The sequence below is a fragment of the Lepidochelys olivacea genome, assembly GCF_965140295.1.
Source record: "Lepidochelys olivacea isolate rLepOli2 genome assembly, chromosome: 11".
NCBI classification, from domain to species: Eukaryota; Metazoa; Chordata; order Testudines; family Cheloniidae; genus Lepidochelys; species Lepidochelys olivacea.
In genome coordinates, this window is record NC_140421.1 from 29,163,181 (window position 1) to 29,186,613 (window position 23,433).

The 23,433-nt window shown below is 43.0% G+C and overlaps 2 protein-coding genes across 2 annotated transcripts in view; one reads left to right on the plus strand and one right to left on the minus strand.

Moving 5' to 3' along the window:
* Positions 1-23,433, plus strand: part of GALNT13 (polypeptide N-acetylgalactosaminyltransferase 13) — a gene marked incomplete at its 3' end in the record, with an annotated part of 686,573 nt that overhangs the window by 166,510 nt on the left and 496,630 nt on the right. The window lies entirely within an intron of this gene.
* RPRM (reprimo, TP53 dependent G2 arrest mediator homolog) lies at positions 2,999-5,009 on the minus strand. Its single transcript, XM_084642902.1, has one exon. The coding sequence runs from the start codon at positions 4,711-4,713 to the stop codon at positions 4,384-4,386; it is 330 nt and encodes a 109-aa protein (XP_084499028.1). The 5' UTR covers positions 4,714-5,009; the 3' UTR covers positions 2,999-4,383.

A 23,433-nucleotide genomic window follows, 5' to 3' on the forward strand; every position in this document is an offset into this window, starting at 1 on the left:
AGCTGCAAGGAAAGAGGCAAAAGCCAAGTGAGACACAAAAGAGAAATGTGCCGTTAGTTGATAGGGAGGAAGGGGACATAATGAAATTAGTATAGGTTTTCTAAGGGCTATGTTTTATCACAGACCTAAAGAATTTACATACATAAGGAATCTATTTTCTGTTCTATCTTGTTTTGCACACTTGAAGCAAATGTAAAGAATAAAGCCAGCTTCCTCTCCGTTACTTCCGTACAACTGCATTGACTTTACCCTTCTTTTAAACAAAGCAAAGTAGATATAGGTATATCTCAAATTCAGGGGATTGGCAAATAATCTGAATGTGGAGTGGAATGAAATTCCAATTCTCCTGCACACTCCTGTAACTGTGTGAATTCTTTGGCATTGTGCTCTGTGAAACAGCTGAGAACAGGCACCCGGATTGAAGTTCTAGGATGAAATCCTTAGCTCCATTAAAGTCACTGAACATCAATGGGATCAGCATTTTTTATGTATAATAGAAAATTTCCTTCCAGGACCTTTATTATGGTGTCAATTTTATATTTTGTTTCACCGAGTGCTAAGAGTTGTTTCTTTCTCCAAGAGCTTCATATACTGGAAAATGAAAGGGTGCAAGATTAACCTGGAGTTTGGGGGTTAAAGTACTTTGCTGCCATTAAAGTAACAAGACAGAAAGTGTGTGTGCGCTGTCGAGCTAATCTTATAACTGAATTGTCACACAGCTTTTCTGAAATATTAAACCAATTTTATTGTCAAATAAGTTAGCATTCCATAAAACATTAACAATATGCAGTTAGGCAAGGTAAGTAGCAGGGAAATAAATCGTCTATATAGTGCTGATATTATTATATCATGTGGTATTCTAACTAGTTACTTTGCCATAACCCATAATATTTTCTTCTAGGTGTGTTCTATGAGTTCACATGTTGTTGCTTGTTTGAAATCACAAAGGGGTACCTTCATGAATTAGATATTTCTAAATGCTCTCCTAAAACCTCCACTACACTGAGGTGTAAAATGATCTAAAGAAGCTACCTTCTTCACATAGCTGACTGCCCATCAGTCTCAAGAGCTGCTGGTGCCCAAGTGGGTTTAGCAATGTCTAGAAGGTAAGTGTGAGTTGGGAAGTAAACAATTTCCTCCATAGTAGAAGAATGGAGGTGATTGTAGTTATCAGAATCTCGGCATATATTAGTTTGGGGGACAATTATTTGTGCCTGGTTCAGAGACCCATTTCCCCTCGGTTTCCTTTTCCTTCTGTCTTGCCATTGATACTCAAGAAGCATAGACAATAGTGGGATATTCTGGGCATTTATACTATGCAAAGTCCTCATGGCTTCTCTGGGTTTCTGCCCCAGAAAGAGGTAGGTGTCAGCTGGGATTAGTACTAGGGAAGAATGTAGGCAAGAAACTTTTGAACAAAAAATTCTTTCAAACACAATTTCTGAATTGAAATGAATGGTCATTATAAAGAGCTTAAAAAGAAGTCATGTACCAGTCACAAACATTTTGTTAGGGCTGGGGGCTTATTCTTTATAAGAGATCCATTAGTTGGGCTGGAGCCAGGTTTCTGGTATTCTGTCCAATTGATCAGTAAATCACCTACTGCTGCTGTTTTGTTTTGTTATGAGAATAGGTTTTTCATCCTTTAGATTTCCAGTGGTGGAACTGTTGTGGCTTCTGGAAGAGATTAGTCAATAGTATGTTACTCTTCAAGTGTTTATGCGTCATAAACACAGTTGAATGGGGCCAAATCCCAAATGTTTCATGAATATACTGTATCATTTGCAACTTAGTTTATTAGCAACACTGTCTATATGTGATGTTTCAAATGACTAAACTTTATACCTATGGAGTTATCGCTTCTGTCAGCCTACTGCAATGCCAGCTAAAAAAAAGGAAGGTGAATTAAGGAAAAGATTGAGTTTGGCAAGAACTTCAGTCACATGTCTCATTTGAAAGATGTCTCAGTAACATGACTTTTCTTTGATTCAATAACAAATTGCACAGCACATTTATTCCAGAGGCAGCAGGGAGATCTGTCTTTCCTTTAAATGCAGTGAATGAATTAGTGCATGGTTGAGCTGCAGGGAATTTTCTGCTTGTCTCAGTGGTTTGAGTTGAACTGTGTAAATTCCGTTTCTTGCTTAATTATTTATCAGTATATTATTCATAGTAGAACTATAGTCTCAGAACCTGCTCAATTTCACCCTCTGTTAACTTGATTGTGCAGTTTGTATTTAATAAATGTTACCTTGATCAACTGAAGCCGGAACATTTTAATAATTTGATTGATACAAAAGACCTGGTCAGATCAGATGTCTTTTTGTTGAGTCTTTGATGGATCAAGCAACATTTTAAAAACTTTTTAAAGAAAAGTCTAAGAAAAAATTAAAATGGTCTGCTTGCATATTAGAATTTAAAATAACAGTTAAAGTCTTGCTTAAATATTTTGTACCTTAGTGATAGAGACACTTGCCTTTCAGTCAGGTTGCTGAAGTCTTTTTGCATGCCTTATTCAGTGACAGCATTTATGCCAGTTTTACTTCTAGAGTAAATGCAGATGTATTGATTTACCACTAGCAACTAGTCCAAGCCCTTAGGGATTTGATAAACCAGCATGCAAAACTCCACATAGAAAGATGTTCCCTTATCCTTTTAAAATAAATAAATACACTAAAGACTCAAAACCTTTCAGTGTGTAATTTTTACCGCAAAGGAATGTGACCACAATGATGCACTTTTCAGTCAGGATTTTATCTAATTTTTTGAAAGTATTCTGGGGAAAAACACACACAGAGTACAACAAGCCCTAAAATCGGGCTATAGTAGGGATCAAAGGCTAGAACAATGTGTCAAGAAGCAAGCCACATTTCTGGCTCTTGGCACGACTCCAGCATTTAGAAGCTGTTGTAAGTGCTGGTCTTATTTTTAGATTGTATACTAGTTTTCGGCACACAAAGCCTTCATTGCCATTATTTGCCATTATTACTAAAAAGGAATTTAAAAAAAAAAAACCCTGAAGATTCCTGAGTTGCAAAGAGCAGGTATTGGACATGTATATTTCAGGCTGAATCGACTTGCCAAGGACATCGATTCGGTCGATACTTTTTTCATCAAAGTCCCCTTTCTAAAAATAATTAGCGTAGTGATGACCACTAGCGGATCACTACTCCTCACTTTTTATGAGCTGCGTAACATGTTTTCCATGGTGGATCACATCGTGGCAGAAGCGTATCCTTTCTCCCAGCTCCCTCCTACTACCTGAGGACGAGCCTTAAAATTACACTTGGTTGAAACTGACCTCAGTTTCGTTGAATTCCTTTAATTCCACAGACCTCATCAACTGTTGAAAAATAAATATAATTGCAAAGGCAATGGCGTTGCCTCGAGATTACTGCGGTGTTACAATAGTAGAATTTCTTGTGTTTTCTAAAATGTCTTATCCCCTTTCCTCTGTCTCGATCCTCTATGACCCTTTTTTCTGCTGAGTAGCAGAGAGCTAGCAAAGTGCACAGACCAGATGCTGTATCCTTCCTGCAGACCCCTTCAGCTAACTTTGTAGTTGTTTGTGGAAGCGGAAACGGACTACTGAGACCCCAGAGTCTAAAAGTTTAAGATGTATTTATTAAAGCAAATGAAATCAGAAAAAAAAAACCCACAAAAAAACACCACAGCAAGACAGTTCCCGCCCGAGCGCCTTTCGCTGTGTAAACCGTGCAATTCATAGACAAGAAGCGAGGGCTCAGCCTTCAGGCTCGCCGGCTCCTGCGGGCTCAAGAGCGACTTGGACCCTGGCTACGAAAAGAGCGACAGTAGAAAGACAACTTCGAAACATTCACATGGGGGTGGTTAGTGTTGTTTCTCTGGAGGCACCGAACTGCCAACCCGCGTCCTGGTTGTTATCAAACGAATAAAAAACGGTGGAAGGAAAATCTCTAAAACAGGAATTAACATTTGACAATCAGCATTTCCTTACCAACCCCCCCTCCCGCTCCCCTCCCCTTCCCCGTTTTTAAACCAGGCAGCAAAGTGCATTATAATCACTATATACAAGGCGCTGCAGGAGGCTCAGTTCTGGCCGGGTCACACACAGAAGAGAAAGACGCGTCCTGGCTCCTTGCTGGGGCTGTGTCCGTCCCGCCCAGCCACCCAGCTCAGGAGCCGCGGGAGTCCCGAGACTTGCATCGGAGCGTCCCCGGGCAGCAAGCAGTGACAGAGCCCCCAAGCCAGCAGCGGGTCCCGGGGCGCCTCCGCTCCCCTTCCCGGGGTGGGGCTGGCCCCCTCGGGCAAAAGGCAACCTTGGCCGCTGGAGCAGCAGCAGCGAGGGCCTGCGCAAAGTGCCACCTGTTTCCTGGCCGGATCCTCGGCGGGAGGCACTTGCTGTCAGTAGGGCCCGACCACCACCGCCTCCACCTCTTTGGACGGTCTCCGGTCCTTCACCAAGAAGTTGATCATCCCCTCGGACTTGATGAGCAGGTTGCAGCCCAGGAAGAAGATGCCGAAGACCACGGTGAGCGAGAGGACGCACATGACCGCGATCTGCACCACCCGCATGATGTAGAGGCTCCTCTCGTCCTGCCCGGTCACCACGAAGCCGTTGTCGGTCACCACGGAGGCCTGGGTGCAGCAGCCCAGGGCCCGCTCCAGGGCGTCACTGCTGTTGGCGAAGAAGAGCCCCGCCGCCTCGGTCTGATTGCCCAGCGAGGCGTTCATGGCCGGCCGGGGGAGTGGGCGCGGGCGGGCGCAGAGCGGAACAGGTGGCCCCGAAGACCAGCCCGGCGCGCCTCATGCAGCGGCGGCTCGGCAGAGCGGGAGGGAGGGAGCGGCTGGCTGGGGTGCGGGGCGAGGTCCAGGCAGCGGCAGCTCCTGGCGAGGTCTGCGCGTCCCCCCGCCAAGCTCGCACGAGTCGCCGCCGCCGCCGCCTCCTGCTCGGCTGGGGCTGAGCGAACTTCTCCGCCTGGGAAGCCGCTGGCCGGGGGAGGCGTCCGCTGCTCCTGCCGCCGGCAGCTCCGAGGGGAGAGCGCCCCTGCCCGGCTGCTGCGGGCAGCTGCTGCCGGAGCCACAAGAGCCTCCGGGCGCTCGCCTTGTCATTTGATGACTTGGAGATCTGGTTTTTTGTAAAGGGCGGGAGCAGTGCAGCGGGAATGAGGACTTGGCTGCTGCACTGCCTCCCACACAGCTGGGAAGTTGGCTAGAGAAGAAAGATGCCACCATCTCCCCCCCCCCCCCCAAAAAAAAAGAAGCCAGCACCCCCTGCGTTTCCTGGCACAAAGCAACTCCACAAGCGCTACACTGGCACCTGTATCCTGCTGGGCCGAGCTCCTTTGTGGTCGCATCACACCTGGTATTGCCACAGTCTCTAAGGTGCCACAAGTAACCCTTTTCTCTTTGCGGATACAGACTAGCAGGGCTGCTACTCTGAAACCTGTCTAAATTTAGTGCATCTGCAGCTAGGAGCAGTGATACTTTGTTTCTATTTTGATGGTGTAATTTCTGAGTGTGTGACCAACATTTGTCAGGTTCAAGGAAAATCTGATTGCTAGATCCAACCTTTTGGGGCACAGTTGCATGGGGACACAACCTCTGGATTTATAGTGTGCAGCATGAGTGGGTGAATATCTTCTCTATTTAAGCAGTGGAATTTGGCTGATGAGACACAAACAAACAAACCCTGGCAGGATCTAGCTTTTTGCAGCACCTTTGTCCTAGGATGCACTGCTGGCAATACTTGGGGGGCGGAGGTGTAAGATGAGCATCTACAATTCCTCTCTATTTATGTAAGCGATTTAGGAGGGTTGCGGCCAAAAATTAGCTGGATCCATCAGGAGGCACAAGCCAGATCAGAGGGTTTGCTGTGCTCTTGTGTTGAGATGCATCTTGATCTGGATTATCACAATAGGAGTGTCTACATATGTGCTTTATTTACATGGATCCAAATGTCAGATGCAGTTTTTGCTGTGTTGTGGTACCAGGATGCATGATCACGTAGGGTTTTTTGGGTGCAGTAGAGTGACTAGATATGTGCTTTATTTTGGCAGTTTAATTTGTGGGCTTGGGTATAAAATCAGCTAGATCTTTTAACCATACTCATTTATTAGCTGAAAATGCAGGTGCCATTTGGCTGCTTGTTTCTGCAGTAGCCACCTGTCTCCCTTTGCTCCACTCAGCTGCTTCTAAACAGCAAAGTGCTAAGCTCCCATGAAAGTATCCATAGTTAGAAATCTCTGGAAATATTTTTGTTGCACAAAAGTATAAGCACATTGCAGGCTGCTGGCAGTTGATTCTCCTGAAATAAGAACATTAGAATGACCATACTGGGTCAGACCAAAGGTTCACCCAGCCCAGTATCCTGTCTACTGACAGTGGCCAATGCCAGGTGCCCCAGAGGGAGTGAACCTAGCAGTTAATGATCAAGTGATCTCTCTCCTGCGTTCCATCTCCACCCTCTGACAAACAGAGTCTAGGGACACCATTCCTTACCCATCCTGGCTAATAGCCATTCATGGACTTAACCTCCATGAATTTTTCTAGCTCTCTTTTGAACCCTGTTATAGTCCTAACCTTCACAACCTCCGCAGGCAAGGTGTTCCACAGGTTGACCGTGCACTGTGTGAAGAAGAACTTTTTTCTATTTGTTTTAAACCTGCTGTCCACTAATTTCCCTAGTTCTTATATTATGGGAACAAGTAAATAACTTCCTTATTCACTTTCTCCACACCACTCATGATTTTATATACCTCTATCATTTCCCCCCTTAGTCTCCTCTTTTCCAAGCTGAAAAGTCCTAGCCTCTCTAATCTCTCCTCATATGGGACCCGTTCCAAACCCCTAATCATTTTAGTTGCCCTTCTCTGAACCTTTTCTAATGCCAGTATATCTTTTTTGAGATGAGGGGACCACATCTGTACGTAGTATTCAAGATGCAGGCGTACCATGGATTTATATAAGGGCAATAAGATAGATCTTATTCTCTGTCCCTTTTTTAATGATTCCTAACATCCTGTTTGCTTTTTTGACTGCCGCTGAACACTGCGTGGACATCTTCAGAGAACTCTCCACGATGACTCCAAGATCTCTTTCCTGATTAGTTGTAGCTAAATTAGCCCCCATCATATTGTATGTATAGTTGGGGTTATTTTTTCCAATGTGCATTACTTTACATTTATCCACATGAAATTTGTCATTTTGTTGCCCAATCACTTAGTTTTGTGAGATCTTTTTGAAGTTCTTCACAATCTGCTTTGGTCTTAACTATCTTGAGCAGTTTAGTATCATCTGCAAACTTTGCCACCTCACTATTTACCCCTTTCTCCAGATCATTTATGAATAAGTTGAATAGGACTGACTCTTGGGGAACACCACTAGTTACCCCTCTCCATTCTCCAAACCCTAAAGAGTAGCTAAATAGTTTAGCAGGATGCTATGCATCATCACTTATGGTGCCATAGGAGATGTAGACCTAATTCTATATTCGTCTTCCCTGCTTTCTTGAGAACTGTGTATTTGGGAGTCAGAGATCTGAACCATTTCACATTACACTCCATGTGGATTTGACTAAAAAATTGACCTTATGTCAGTCTGAATGGATGGTTAAACTGAACAGATTGTCTTTTACGTCTTACTTCTCCAGTAAAGGGGAGCGGGTGATAATAAGGAATTGCATCACCAAACACCCAGATATATAAACAGAATCTGTTTGTCATGAAAAAAGCCAGCAAATGTAGAATAACCAGGCTGAATTAAATAACTTTCTGTCTTGTACAACATGGGCTAGCCCCAGGACAACAACCTCGGCACTCTGGAAATCTTCTATGCCTCAAGGAGGAGAGAATCTGCTGTCACACTTGTGTGCAGCCTGCCTTTTGGATCTGCAGTGATGTTTCCCAACTCCGGGAATAAGATAGAGTTGGAGAATGGCATTTCCTGCTGGTGTCAAGCATGCTACCAGGGTTATTGTTGCCCATTTTCTTACATGAGAAACAGCGAGCATGATAAATGGAGGGACAGCAAATGGATCCACGACAATCAAGACAACAGGAATGCATCCATTGCTAGAGCCTAGTGGGTCCGTCTCTAGCTGTACAATGCATCCAGCTGGCTGAAAAGTTGGGTTGCAAGAGTTCACTGCCAAGGGTCCCAAATACCAGGGACCCTCAGTTTTGCATATTTTCTTGCTGTAGATCCAGTATCCAATAATGTGATTGATTTACTGTCAACTGCTGTAATTTTCAACCCTGCAGTCTCCTCTGCCTGAATTGAAATTTAGTTCTTGAAACAGCTACCAGAATCTACTTGTTAGGGCTGTCCACTATTGAGAGTAAGTACTCACTGTGTAATTGATATACAGAATAGTTGGTATGTTGTCTGTGCAACAGGTTACACAATCAAGTGGCCTGTCTTTGAAATTGTGAATAAGTCTACAAGGAGTTCCAGGCAATTGAAATGGAGGGATGACTACTTCTGAGCCTCCTTGTGGCTAGTTTCCTGCAGTGCAATCCCTAGTTGATAAGCTAACATCAGACTATCACTAAGTGCTGAAAGAACCTAAATATAAACCCCTTCCTCATTCCAGGCCCGCATTGGCCCTTCCTCTAGGCAGAGTATACTGGTGTTCCAACGTCTTTCCCTAAACCACCAAGATATCTTCTGTCTCTGGAACTCTTGCCACAGGCTCACCTGCATTCTTGGAATTCCTTGGCAAGCCATAAGGGACATATCCAATCCTTTCCCTGGGCCCCTGTCAGACCTATCTATATATGAAGTCATGCATTGGATGAGCTTTGATGTCATTCTCACATTAGCAGCCAGGATAGGATGAGGTCATTTTGTTTTCACTGCTGGATACAAACCACCATGTTAATTCTAATCAGCAAAGAAGGCTGGTGGTTATTTCATCCAGTGGATATTGGGGGAAGATACAAAATCTCAAGAACTGATGCCACCAGGCCTCTAGACAAGGTTTGTGGAGCACCCCTTAATAACAAGATTGTTTTGTGGACCATCCTCTGTCCTGTGTGAAATTCTCTGTGTGTGCACCATCTCCACTCCCAGTCAAGAGGGCATCACATCTCCACAGCAGTTAGAGCAATGGATTATTTGGAAAGTACTTAATTTTTTTTAGCTTTTTGAAAAATGTTATTTAGTAGCTGGGAATGAGGAGAGCCAGAACCCTATGCCAAGTCACCACCCTATGGACCATTAGCAAGTGCTTCAGGGATGACTACAGATTAGGAACTACTGGTATAGCACTTTCCATCTGACAAACTCAATTTAATGAATTAACCCCATGACAATATGAGGTGAAGGTAATGTTCTTATCCCCATTTTATAGATGGGGACATGGAGGCATAGCAAGGCTGTGATTTACCTAGGGCCACACAAGAAGTAGAAAGAGAACCCAGATAAGATAACTCCTAATTCTGTACTTTGTGTCTTCTGACTTAAAAATTTGTTCTAAGATTTTCTTCTATGGGGGAGTGGCAAAATATAGAAAGAGTCATGACCATAAACAAACAAATCCTATATTCCATACATTTTATTTTACATTGTAATTTAATGCCAGAATTAAGGCAGGATGTATAATTTCACCTCTGTAGAATTACTGTAGTTTAATTCTTATTTTACATCTGCTGGATTTGAAAAACAAATCTAGAGCACCTTTGAAGTGCAGGTGATCTGTAGTCTACAATCAAACAATCTTCTACAGTGCTAGGAGAGCCAGACTTTCCATAATACGTTCAGTGACAGGTGGTTGCTTAGTACTAATGTGTAAAGAAGCATGAAAATGGTAATTTCTGTTCTCTGATCCAGGCTCATTTAAAAATATGAGGCAGAGGAGAATCATTGTCATACCTCAAGAGTCCTGTTAACTTGAGGATTAAAAATACCAGAAATAAATTACTTTGAGTAAACCAGTAATTGAAAGAGCCAAAAACAAAACATTGACCGCTTCTTAAAACTCTCATTTAGTGTACTTGCATGAATCTTCATTAGTGACAAATCTAGCTTGAAACCTATCTTATAAGTGTTGATGTAATGATTAACCAATAAATAACTGATCTGATCAAATATTAACCAAATTTATCCTGCAACAGTTTCACTGATGCTCAGTTTCCAAACTTATTGCACTGTAGCATTTCACTTTTCATTTTCAGTGGTTGCTTTCCTTGTTAGACTTCAATGCAGTAAGCACTGTATAGTTAGAGAAAGGTATTCCAGTCTATTTTCATTCACTTTATTCATTAATTTACTTTTGTGCTGAGTCTTGCCATGATTTGTTTCAGCCAAAATATGAATTGTGGTGTTTAGGGTTTTGTTTGTTTTTGCAAAGGGACAATTGGTTCAGTAATTTTTATGAGGAGTTTGACACATCAAAAGCTTTTAAATATTTTAATGATAGTTTTTTGTATAATTAAGAAATGGGGGAAAGTATAAAGTTGAATACAATAAGAGCCTTCAACGATGAAGAAAAATTGTCAAAGTTAAAAAAGTTTTGATAATATGTGCTAATATATCTCCTTCCCTCTGTGGGTCTGAAAACAGTTTTCCAAAAACAAATTAAGCTTTACCAACAACCCTCTTTGGAAAAAAATTATGAAAATATTTTAATTAAAAATGGACATTTTTACTCTCAGTTTTCTGACCATCTTCATTATTACCTTCATTATACAGATGCTGAAACTCCAACTCAGGGAAGTTGGTCATTTACTCAAGGTCACTGTGAGACCACCCCACACAAAGCTTGAAGGGATTAAGGTGGCTAGGTAGGCCAATTAACTGCCAAGATTTCAACTGGAGGAGGAGTGAGGATTGATTAGAGATGAAGTTCAGTTGGACAGGAACAGGAGTGGCCTGTATAAAGCTCAAAAGATGAGTACAGCTATGGGCTGCAGGGAAGTAGTCTGTAGTCACTCCCTAGCAGAATGGAGGTGTGTTTGGGGCTACAGAGGCAAGTAACCTGCAGTAACTCCTTGGGATGAGAGAGTTTGGGCTGGCAAACTCGGGTGGGAGCCAGACTGTAAAGGAAGGCTCAGGGAAAAGGCAGTAAGCTCCAGGATGGTACAGGCCTTGGGTGCTGACTAGAGGGCCCCTGAGCTGGAACCCAGTGTAGAGGGCTGGCCTAGGTTCCTCTACCAGCCACTGGGGAAGTGGCTCAGACCAGACAGTGGAGGGCAGAATGCCTGGGACAGTTTGCCCCCAAAGACTCTGATACCCTGGAAGGGGAGGACTATAGTGAGAAGGGCCACAGGGTGAGAGAGGATGACAGGTGGAGAGACCACCAGAGGAGGGTGCAGCACCTGAAAGAAGCTAATCCCCAGAGCGGCCAGCAGGAGGTGCTCCTAGTGTAAGTGGACCCTGTGACTATCACACAGCAAGTGACTGTCAGGAAGAGAACTCAGCGTCCTCCCTCCCATGCCCATAGTGTAAACATTGGTGTTGAGGGAGTAAAGGCCCAGCCAGAGTGTCCTTCTGCACTGGCAATCTGTGGGTGTCGAACTAGCCCCTTGGGGCTGTGATGGCTTGCCATAGGTTAGAGAAGGGCTGAAATTGCTCTAGGACAGTGGTTCTCGAACTTTTTTTTTCCACGGACCACTTGAAAATTGCTAAGGGTCTTGGCGGACCACTTAATTATCTTTCCAAATGTTTTTGCCATAAGCTATTGTAAAGCGCTTTGGATAAAAGCGCTATATAAAAAACATTAATGTTTTTTGGTTCTACAAATAAAAGCACACAACTTGTATTTTAATATCAGTAGTCTTACCTTTTTAATGCGATGGATGTGCCCTCTCTCCCCTGCTGCGGCAGACACAGAACTGGGGCTGGGAAGGAGGGCTGTCTCTCCCCAGCAGCCACAGCCCTGGAGCTGGGGAAAGTCGCCCCTTTCTCTGGCCGCCGCAGCCCTGCACATCCCAAATTCCCCCCCATCCCCTCTTCTCACCCCACTGCCCCCTCCCATCTATCCCCTATTCCCCCCCCCCCCCAAGGCCACCACCTCACCTTACATGTACGTCTTCTCCAGGGTCCAGGCACCTAATTAGTGGAGCCATGCCTGCACTGATTAGGTGGGTGGCCCTTCATTCTCTTGTGCGGCTGCCCAGGAGTGCACCTTAGAGGGAACTATCCGTGGATCACCTGAATGGAGCTCACGGACCACTGGTGGTCTGTGGACCACAGTTTGAGAACCTCTGCTCTAAGACATGCTGGTGATTGGGCTAGCTGGTTCTGGGATTGGTGGAGAATAAAGGTAGTGCAAAAGCACTTTTGGTCCATCTTCAGCTGCTCTTGCTACAGCTTGGATAAAACTCAGAATTGGTGCTAAGTCTCTAACATCAGGATAGAAAGATACACCTAAAATCTAGATCAAGATGCAAAAGTTTCCTTTGAGATGAGTAGCAGCTCTGGTCAGAGCAGCTAATGAACTGAAAGATAGCAGTAAGAAACAGAAGACTGCATTATGCTACTGTTAAAATTAAAGTGTGATTTCTAGCTGTGGATTTATTATCCATATTCAAATAAAAGCAAAACCATGTTTTTGGGGGGCAAGATAATTTCTTTTCTATTGTGTGGCATTTTTTGTTTGAGAACGTTAAGGAAATAGATCAAAATCCAGAGTATATTTCAGGTCATGTAGTGACATCTAGTGTGTATAAGAGACAACAGGCAGTATTAACTTACACACAGTGGGTTTTGAAATGAGAAACAGAGAAGGGACGCAATCTCACAACAGCTTCTGGAAATCTGAATGAATAATTGGAAGCAACGAGACACAGTTGTGGTGCCATCTGATTATAGTGTGATCATTACAGATCTGACCATACAAACAAATATTTGAGCCTGCCAGCACTAAACTAGAGAGGACATCAAATTAACCACAAAACTAATGGTCCTTTAAGGTTAAAACAAATTTAGGCTGCCTCTTCTGCAAATGGGGAAAAGAGGTAGCTAAGTGGGAAACCACTGCTGTGTACCTTTCTGAATTTGTCCAATACCTACTATTGAGGGCATCCTTCACCAAAAATTAAAAATTCTGCACACAATATTTTAAAATTCTGCAAGTTTTATTTGTTAATAAATAAATGCAGAGGCTCCAGCATGGCAGTGGGGAGCACAGGCCATTGGCTGCACGAAGGTGGGAGATCACCCTGCAGCCCCCTCCAGCCCCAGGACATGGACTCAGCGGTGTGTGTCTGCACCCAACCGTAACACAGCACAAGGCCTGGGCCTGCCCCAGAAACACCCTGGGGCCCTGCTCCTCTGCACCAGGCACGCCAGGTGTGGGACAGGCACGCTCCACCAGGCAGGATCCAAGTGTGGAGGGGCTCAGTGTGGAGGGATCCAGGTGTGGGATGAGAGGATTCTGTGTTGGACAACTGGGGTGCAGGCAGCTCTGTGGGGGGGTCTAGGTGTGGGGGATCTGGATGCACAGAGGATCGTTGGGGGGTGGGGTTCCAGGTGCAATGGGACTCTGCAGGGGCTTCTAGGTGAAAGCAGAGGGGTCTCAGCAGGGAAGTCTGGGTGCTGGGGGAGTGGGGCTTTGTGGGGTGGGGGTCAGGGTGCAGTTAGTTGGGGGTCAGTGGTATGGAGGTCTGGATGTGGGGGCTCAGGGTGGTGCAGGGGGTGTAGCATCAAGGTGGGGTTTTGGGTGCAGGAGTGGGGGTCTGCGTTCAGGGGGCTCCAGATTCAGGGGTTGAGGTTTAATGTGGTGGTGTTTGAGTATGGAGGGCTAGGGGGGTTCTGGGCATATGGGGTGAAGCTTGGCAGCTTCTCTGGGTATGAGAGGTCTGGATGCATGGGGGTTGGGCAGATGGGGGAGCCCCTCTCCCCGCAGCTGAGGAACAATGGGGGCAGGAAGCAAGGGAGGATGCTGAGCTTCCTGAAGCTGGGGGAAGTTTCTGGGGGTGAGTCTGACACAGCACCAGTCACTTTTTGCAGGGGAAGAGGAAGTCCCATCCTCTCCCACCTCCAGCCCAGCTGGGACTAGCATCTGATCCTGGCTCAGGGTAGGAGTCACTTGCTGGGGTGTCTCCAGCCCTGCAGTGATTTACCTCTTCACTGGCTTCCTGAATCGATGTACCTGCACAGCTAGGGTGTGGTGCGTGACTGCTCTTGCAGTTTCCCTTTGCTTCCCTGTCAGAAAGTCATTTTTCTGTGGGGAAGCAAAGAAATCTGGGGCGGGGTGGGGACACACACACACACACACGAATTCTGCACACATGCAGTGCTGCAGAATTCCCTCAGGAATAAATATCTGAGGACTTAGCACTTTGCATGTGCTTGGCAGCCACAATTATGGGTGAGTGGGGAACTTGGAATAGTAAGTGCATATCTTCTCTGACCCAGCTGTAATTAGTCTTATGTAAATTACACCTACTCTTGATAGGAGTAGCCTGCATCGGGCTCTGTATGGAACTGCATCAAGGTCAAATAAAGGCCCTCATTGATGCTGTGTTTTCATTAATGCATGGTCATGTGTGCCAACAAATGGAATAGGGAATGAATCTGAATTGAAGTAAAGAATGTTGACATAATCGATTGTTGAAAATATCTAAATGTACTGTGCGCATATACTGTGTGCCTATACCAATATATTCTGTGTATCAGTCAGCCCCAGATTGATCTGCACTACCTGTCTCTTGCTCTTTTCTATTGCTAATACATTGCACAAACATTACTGTCACCATTTAAAAGAGTTATATAATGTCAATCTTGTTACGTAGTTTGAAAAATTACCTGCCCTTTGTACAGGTAATCTTAACCTAATCTGTACCGTCTGAATCATTCTCAATTTAGAGGGCTGCAATTTCACTTTGTTTTTTTGTGTATATGTACCACATCTGAGAGTCCTTACATATTGAGGATATTAGCTGTGATTAATACTGTATGGTCATTGCACTGCGTTCTGGTTACAATTTGGATAACAAGATTTTAATGTTGATTTATAATACAGAGGGCACTTTATTTTTAAAGTTGCTCTAGAAGAGCTGAATGCTGGTCCCACTGATGTCAATGGCAAATCTCCCATCAACTGCAAAGGGAACAGGATCAGCAAAATGTTCATGCCTTTTATACAACATTCGGTTTCCATAATACAAGGAGCCTGGTTGATGGTTATAGACTCGTTTGAGACAAGTGCCTTAGAATGGCTTCTACCTATTGGTGTTTTGGGTACTGATACTAATAATGCCTTGAGAGTTGCTTCCTTCAGGTCTTCTACAACTAGTGCATTTGCACACACTTAAGGGGATAATATAAAAGAATCTTCAGGTGAGGTTAGTGAGGACTACAGGCAGTGATCTCCAGGACCTCTGGGACATTAACTTCCATTGTCAAAAATAATTGGCTTTCCAATAACCGGTGAGAACCATTCTTAGCCTAGTAGGATTTTTTTGTTTTGTTCCCCACCCAAGATTAAAAATAAAAAACAAAAATGTTGGAACATTTTAACTTTTAGGTGAACAGCAATACTTCGTAGGACTTGGCTCCAGTACCCCTTTTGAGGATATCAAATTTATGATAAAGTTAGATACATTCTCAGTATGGTTTATTTGTCACTAATAGTCCAGATTCTCCCCTCTACTTCTGGCCACTCAAGCATCTGTCCCTGTGTGGTCAGCTGAGAATTTGAACAGTGTTGGGGGCTCTTAGCTGGTATCGAAGGATCAAGCCACCTCCTACATCAACTGCCCCTCAATACCAGGGCATGAGAGAGATGAAATGAAGCATGCCAATTGCCATATGGTCCCATAGAGACTATAGATAGCTGGCATAAGAGTAGCCCCCAAACTGCTCTAATTTACACTGGTGGGCAAACACCAGTGGAAATGCACCATGAGAATCAGGGAGGAATAACCCTAGGCACTGAGCAGATCATGAAGAGGAGACCTAGTTTAATGTGTTCCTTGCTCCACAAGGTATAAATTAGTCTCAATACTTGCTATGGGATTATTTGTTTCATTAGAGCTTGCATACTGTAACTAAATGCAAATATTGATTTTTTTAAATCTACATTTGAACACCACTTTTATTTTTATCGCACTTATGTTTATCGCACTTATGATGAAGTCTATGAAAAGGTCAGTGATATTGAAATTCTATTAAAGTGGCTTTGTTGCCTGGCAAAGAAAACTTCTCTTGTGCAAATTCAGATGCATCTTCTCCCAAAAAGGAAATACTGGGTTACACTGCCTTTCATTTTTCCAGTTGCTCATTATAAGCATCTCTTTTAACTTGTTTTGTCAATTTCAATAATGGTGCTAGATCTAAGTTCAGGCAGTCTTTATCACTACGATAAGCAGTAGAATTTAGACTTCAAGATCATGTAGCACATAGTCCAAAGAAAAAGCTGAAGACAGAGTAAATCAGGTGCTTTAGAAGTCCAGATAAATGTTGAACTTGTCTGTCAGTAGCTTATTGCCTTGGTAAATGACAATGTTCCCTGCTCACTTTGTCACGAGATTTTATGACACATATATACAGTAACTTCCCTGATAGGCTATGTGAGCCATTTTTTTTAACACTTTTGGGTTGTTCATTATCTTAATTTGTTTTATTTTGATAAAGGCAATGAAAACAAGTTAGTCTTTTGAAGTACTTTGTTAGGAATTTAGAAATTGTGTATGTATAAACATGCCACCAACTAACCACAAATAAAATATGCTCTATTTCCTATATATAGCATTCTCACTTAGTATCTTTTTATAAATATATTCTATTTTGATGTGGAAAAACTATTCCAGATCATCTTCCTCCCTCAAGGCCTTAATGAAGTGGGCAAGTGCTTTTATTATATGTTTGTAAAGCCTGTGTCACCCTGACTTCCAGCTCAGAAGTCAAGCCATCAGCAGAGCAAATATCTCATATCAGGGTCCTCCAATCTTGAGTATAAATACTCACAACTTCATTTCCCCTGTTTTGTGACCAAAAGTACAATGCATGATAATGAAAGCTTAAAAAAACAAATCCATAAATTCGTAGAGTTTGATTCTCCTCTCATTTACACTGGTTTTGCACCAATGAAACAATTTTTTTTTTTTTTTTTGCAGTGGAGTTACTCCTGGTTTATATTAATGTAAATGAGAACCAATGTAAGTGAGAGGAGATTCCAGGTCTGACTTCTAGATCATCTATAGGATCTGTGACAGGTTTCAGTCAGTCCTCCAAGCCCCTAGGGGGCGATGGAGAGCTATGGTCCCACTGGCAGGCCTTAGTCACACCTTTCGGATGCTGGGGAATTAGCGGGGAAGGTGCGCCGGCCCGAGTCTGCGGCACGCCCCTCAGGCAGGGCAGGCCGGCCCGGCCCGGCCCGCCCCTCAGGCAGGGCGGGGGGGGGGGGGCTGGTATGGGTTTGTAGCACACAGTTCTGCTACCCAAGGCAGGTCGGCTGGGGTAGGGGAACGCAGGCCCACCCAACTCCACTGCGTTCCACCCCAGGGACCGGTCAGTGGCGGGAGGCAAAGGTCCCGCTGCTGGTTCAACGGGGGGCCATCAGCACCGGCTGACCAAACACACCCACCCCACGGTGCAGTTCTACCCCTGGGCTACTTCCTACCCGGTCTCTCAAGCGGGTCTCTCAGGTCCCTCCAGCTCGTCCGGGTATTCCGCTGCTGGCAGCTCCAGCTCCCCCTCTGTGTCGGACTCACACTGGCCCAGGCTACAGCCGGGCCCCTCCAGGTCCTCTGGGTATTCAGCGGCTTGCAGTCCTGGTCGCCACAGGCCTTCCTCCCGGTCAGGTTCCTCCTGGCCCAGGGCTTCCCCTGGGTCAGGAGCAGGATCCACGAGGGAGCCGCCAGCAGCCTGTGTCTGACTCCCTCCCTGGTGCTCTCCTGCCTGGGCAAAGGGCCCTGCCCTTTGTACTTCCTGTCCCACCCCTCCCCTTCTGGGGATTGGCGGAAGCTTGGTCTGGCCCCGCCCCCTCAGGCTGAGAGGGTGGCTCTTTACCCTCTGGTTCGGAGGGAAGCCATCCTGGCTCCCTACTGGGTCTAAAATAATCAGTTAGCACAAATATATAATGACCTCTTAGAAGCTGGTCCCAAGGGGAAACAGCATTCACTTTTAACTTCTGCCCTGCACCAAGGAGTGAAGTTTTATTGAACTTAGATTTTTTTTACAGCTTTTAATATTTACTTTGGAAGGGGAAGATTTTTGTTGTTGGTTTAACCAAATGGCTAAACTAAACTGTCTATACCAATGAGGAAGAGGGAATCTGTGGGAGTATCCTGATGATGGAAAGATGAGATGCTATTATGCTCCAGCTTAGCCTTGTGGGAAGCCGCAGCGCAATTCCTCTTCTCTGAGCTGTTACAATAGTGATTCTCTCCAACTGAAGTCTCCTTAGACAATTCCAGCCACCTTTAAATAAAAGCAAAATTTACGGGCAACTTGCAGAGGGAAGGAAGCATGAAGTAAGAAATGTAAACTGGGTTACACTGTTATTCCAAAAAGTATAGCTAAGCAATAACACGCCAAAAACTCTTGCATATTCGGAAGCTCTTGGTCTGCTGCAGTAGTAGTACTGCTGAGTGTTGCTTTCGTATCAGTACGTGACACGCACGCCAAAAATATCACTCTGTTAATCAAAGTTCCCCCCAGATACAGGAAAGGGAGCCTTTTGTTTTTCCAGCTGTTTCAAAGAGACCAGTTACCTACCACATTCTCTTCCAAACACTAGTTTTGTCAGATATGTAAGTTTTATTACAACTACAGTATATTTAGCTCTCTGAAATATAAAATTGACCTCACTTTTTAATATATATCTGAAAAGTTATAAAGCGTAAAACTCACATATCAGGAGACATGCCTTAGTTTTGATGTAGTTTCATAGAACATATTTCCTTAACCACAAGCACATATAGTCTCTAGTCTCATCTATTTATCTTAGGTAACTATATGGCCCCCCCTTACCTGAGCACCTCATAATCTTTAATTTATTTATCTTCACTACACCCCAGTGAGGTATTTTACAGATGGGGAATTGAAGCACAAAGACGCCAACTGACTTGCTCAAGGTCACACAGGAACTCTCTGGCAGAACAGGGAAACAATCCTGGATCTCCCAGATCCCAGGCTAGCGCCCTGACCACTAGACCACTGTTCCTCTGTGAAGTCTTTTCTCTACCCCTCTTCCCTACACACACTTTTCATGTGCAACTGGTTCATAATAATACACAATATGAGCTGTCATTGTGTGATTTGTGTGTGTGAGATAGCTGGTGTTCTCCTGGGTCTTAGCAGAGCAGCTATTTACAATGTAAGATATGGCTGTTTCTACCACAGGTTCACTATAAAATATTATAATTTTGCTTTCCTACATATTATAGACCATTGTCTCTTTCTTGTAATAGTAATTTTGAGACCATCACGACAGCTTTGAGCAGGTTAGCTCAGCCCAAGATCATTATGTGGCCCTGGATAGCTTATGCTACAAATTGCAGATTATGAACTAGCTGGCTGGAGGTTTACCATACCTAATAGTCAGCTGGCCATATCCTCTTGGGACTGAGGTGTGCTGGCTGGTATGGAAGCTGGGTTTTCCTGAGTACAAGATTGATACTCAGCCCTGATACTGGAGGATGAAAGTTCTCTACCTCTGCAAACACAAGGCCAAACAGAAAACATTGCCCTGAGGTACAAAAAGTGGCCTTCATTTGTTGAAATTCATATGTATACATAAAAGCTGCATTGAGACTGTTGAAAATGTCTCCTCTTTGGTGTTTGCCTGTGTTTTCACCCAAAATCCCATCATACATACACAAGTAGCACCATGTGATCATTATAGAAATGGTTCTTCTGTAGATATCCCATTCAGCAAGAGTATAATGATCTCTTTATCATGTTTGGTAGCTTTTTACATTACATAAATGGACACCTGTAAATCAGAAGAAAATTCTGTTTAGAAAAAGGTATCTTGAATAGGGCTGGATGAATTATTTATGGACAATACTTTCACTGGAAAATGTAGATTTGGGCTGACTAAAACATTTCACAAATTCATGCTGAATTCACCAAATTGTTTCAGATGGGGGGAGGGGGTTGAGGAAGTTTCCCCAAAACCAAAATGTTTTGTTTTTAACACTTTTGAAATGTCTCAATTTTGTTTCAAAACTTTGCTTCAAATTTTATTTAAAAATAGTAAAACATCAAAATAATTAAATGTGGTGGTTCAGGTTGAAATGCTTCATTTGACCCAAAATGAACTTTTAATTTTTTTTATATGGCCATTAACACAAAAAGTTAGTTATTCTCACAGCTCTAATCATGAAGTTGCTATTTTACTCTCAGTAAAAATAAGGACGTTTATAAAAATATATACTGTCCATTTGCAAATCATAAAACTAACAACCGCTGGTTTAAGTAAACATGAGAAAGTTCCCTATTTTTTAAAAGGAAAAATAACATAAAATATATTCTCATAGCTCTCATTACAAATCATTTGAAAAAGATGTTAAAACATGTCCTCAATATGAAAAGAAAATAAACAGTAGCATAGGGCATGTCTTCACTGCAGAGTTAATTGAAATTATAACTCAAGTGTGGCCCCAACCACCCCAAACCTCCTAACTCGCATATGGTAGTGCCTTTAACTCAAACTGACTAGCACATCAGGGGTATGGGCTGAAGTTCAAGTTAGCACAACTTGTCAGCAGCTAACACAACCCCTCTGTGTAGTGTGACTGTTATTTTACAGTGTGGCTAGGCTATCTCAAAAGGAGTTAACTCAAATTTTCTACATTCAGGTTAACTCTGCATTGATGACATACACATAATCTGATCTAGGGTAGGCCTGGGAAGGAAAGATGCCTAAAGGGTTCGTCTGATGTGAGCTATGTGATTTGGAATCTCCAGGGTTTATTTAGACTGGGGCTTGGCATCAGATCAGCCCCTTCAAGTATGATATGATATTTGTCATCTGCTAGTGGCTAACCAGAACTGGCAGCTTCAGTGAGAGGCTGTTTACTGTTCCCCAAATCCCTTTATCTTTACTTGGCAATTCCTTCTACATTGCCACTTGGGACAAGAGGCCTCCTGAAGACGTACCTATGTAGGAAATAGTTATCCTAGGTAATTCTTCAAGGACTAATTCTTTCATGTTGTCCGATATGACTTCCAGCAATAGGTTCTGCTTGATGTGATTCTAAAAGCATCAGGCCAGCTGCAATGTAAAGGGTAAGACTGCAATTATGTACATTAATATATTTACTTATTTTTATCTGAATAAAGCCAGCAGGCTCTGTGCTTTCTCTAAACTATCTTGGCTTGTAATTTGGCTGCCTGTTGGGATGGAGGTAATTAGAGAGAGACAGCTGTAAAATTTGAGTACAGACATGACATGAAGAAATTCACCTTATGTTACAAAAATGTTCTGCTCTACTAATCCTATGAGAAGCACATATTAATGTATTCATCAATGTACTTTTTGCTACCTTTTTTCTGTGCCCTCCACGGGCTTACAAAATCAATATCAGAGACTCGTTTGAGGCATGACATTGCCATATTGATGGTTTTATATAAAACCACTGTCTGACAAGATATATTGTTAGGTGAAAATTAGGGCTGTCGATTAATTGCAGTTAACTCACACGATTAACTCAAAAAAATTAATCGTGATTAATGGCAGTTTTAATTGCCCTGTTAAACAAGAGACTACCAATTTAAATTTATTAAATATTTTGGATGTTTTTCTACATTTTCATATATGTATGTATCTATCTATCTTGTATTCTGTGTTGTAATTGAAATCAAAGGGTATATTTTGATTATAAATATTTGCACTGTAAAAATGATAAACAGAAGAAATAGTATTTTTCAGTTCACTTCATACAAGTACTGTAGTGCAATCTCTGTCCTGAAAGTGCAACTTACTAATGTAGATTTTTTTTGTGTTACATAACTGCACTCAAAAACAAAACAATGTCAAACTTCAGAGGCTACAAGTCCACTCAGTCCTACTTCTTGTTCAGCCAATGGCTAAGACAAACAAGTTTGTTTACATTTACAGGAGATAATGCTGCTCTCTTCTTATTTACAATGTCACCTGAAAGTAAGAACAGGCATTTGCATGGTACTTTTGTAGCCAGCATTGCAAGGTATTTACTTGCCAGATATAGTTAAACATTCGTATGCCCCTTCATGCTTCGGCCACCATTCCAGAGGACATGCTTCCATGCTGATGACGCTCGTTAAAAAAAGAATGTGTTAATTAAATTCGTGACTGAACTACTTGGGGGAGAATTGTATGTCCTCAGCTCTGTTTTACCCACATTCTGCCATATATTTCATCTTATAGCAGTGTCGGATGATGTCCCTGCACATGTTATTCGTTTTAAGAACACTTTCACTGCAGATCTCACAAAACGTAATGAAGGTACCAATGTGAGATTTCTAAAGATAGCCTACAGCAATCGACCCAATATTTAAGAATTTGAAGTGCCTTCCAAAATCTGAGAGGGATGAGGTAGGGAGTATGCTTTCAGAAGTTTTAAAAGAGCAATACTGTAATGCAGAAACTACAGATTCCGAACCACCAAAAAAGAAAATCAACCTTCTTATGGTGGCATCTGACTCAAATAATGAAAATGAACAGGCGTCGGCCCGCACTGCTTTGGATGGTTTTCAAGCAGAACCCATCATCAACGTGGACGCATGTCCCCTGGAATGGTGGTTGAAGCATGCGCATCTGGTGACAAATATCTTGTGACGTCAGCTACAAAAGTGCCATGTGAATGCCTGTTCTCACTTTCAGGTGACATTGTAAATAAGAAGCGGGCAGCATTATCTCCTGCAAATGTAAACAAACTTGTTTGTCTGAGCGATTGGCTGAACAAGAAGTAGGACTGAGTGGACTTGCAAGCTCTAAAATTTTACATTTTTATTTTTGAATGCAGTATTTTTGTACATAATTCTACATTTGTAAGTTCAACTTTCATGATAAAGAGATTGCATCACAGTACTTGTATTAGGTGAATTGAAAAATACTATTTCTTTTGTCTTTTTACAGTGCAAACACTTGTAATAAAAATAAATACAAAGTGAACACTGTACAATGTAGAAAACATCCACAAATATTTAAATAGTATTCTATTATTAACAGTGTGTTTCATTGTGATTAATTTTTTAAATTGCTTGACAGCCCTAGTGCAAATATGACCACTTGAATGTTGTATAGCATCGAATGCCCGTGTGATAACAGCATTGTGTGGAGATAGAGCTGATGACAATCACCATGTGATTTCTGTTTTCACTGAAAGCATGCATCAGTGCTATGAAATGTTTTTTCTATTACATTCCTATTGCAGTTATTGGTGAGGTTGTGAAACTGAATAACAGTGTGTAGAGGGAATTACAAGTGCTTTCCCTCTGTACATGCATATTTGTGTAAGGATGGTGGTGTGAGTTGGTGAAGTCTCTTATTCAAATGCCTGATGGGCAATATGAAAT

What these genes read in the sequence shown, in the direction of transcription:
- RPRM (XM_084642902.1), bottom strand. Translation starts at nt 4,713, where the DNA reads ATGAACGCCTCGCTGGGCAATCAGACCGAGGCGGCGGGGCTCTTCTTC.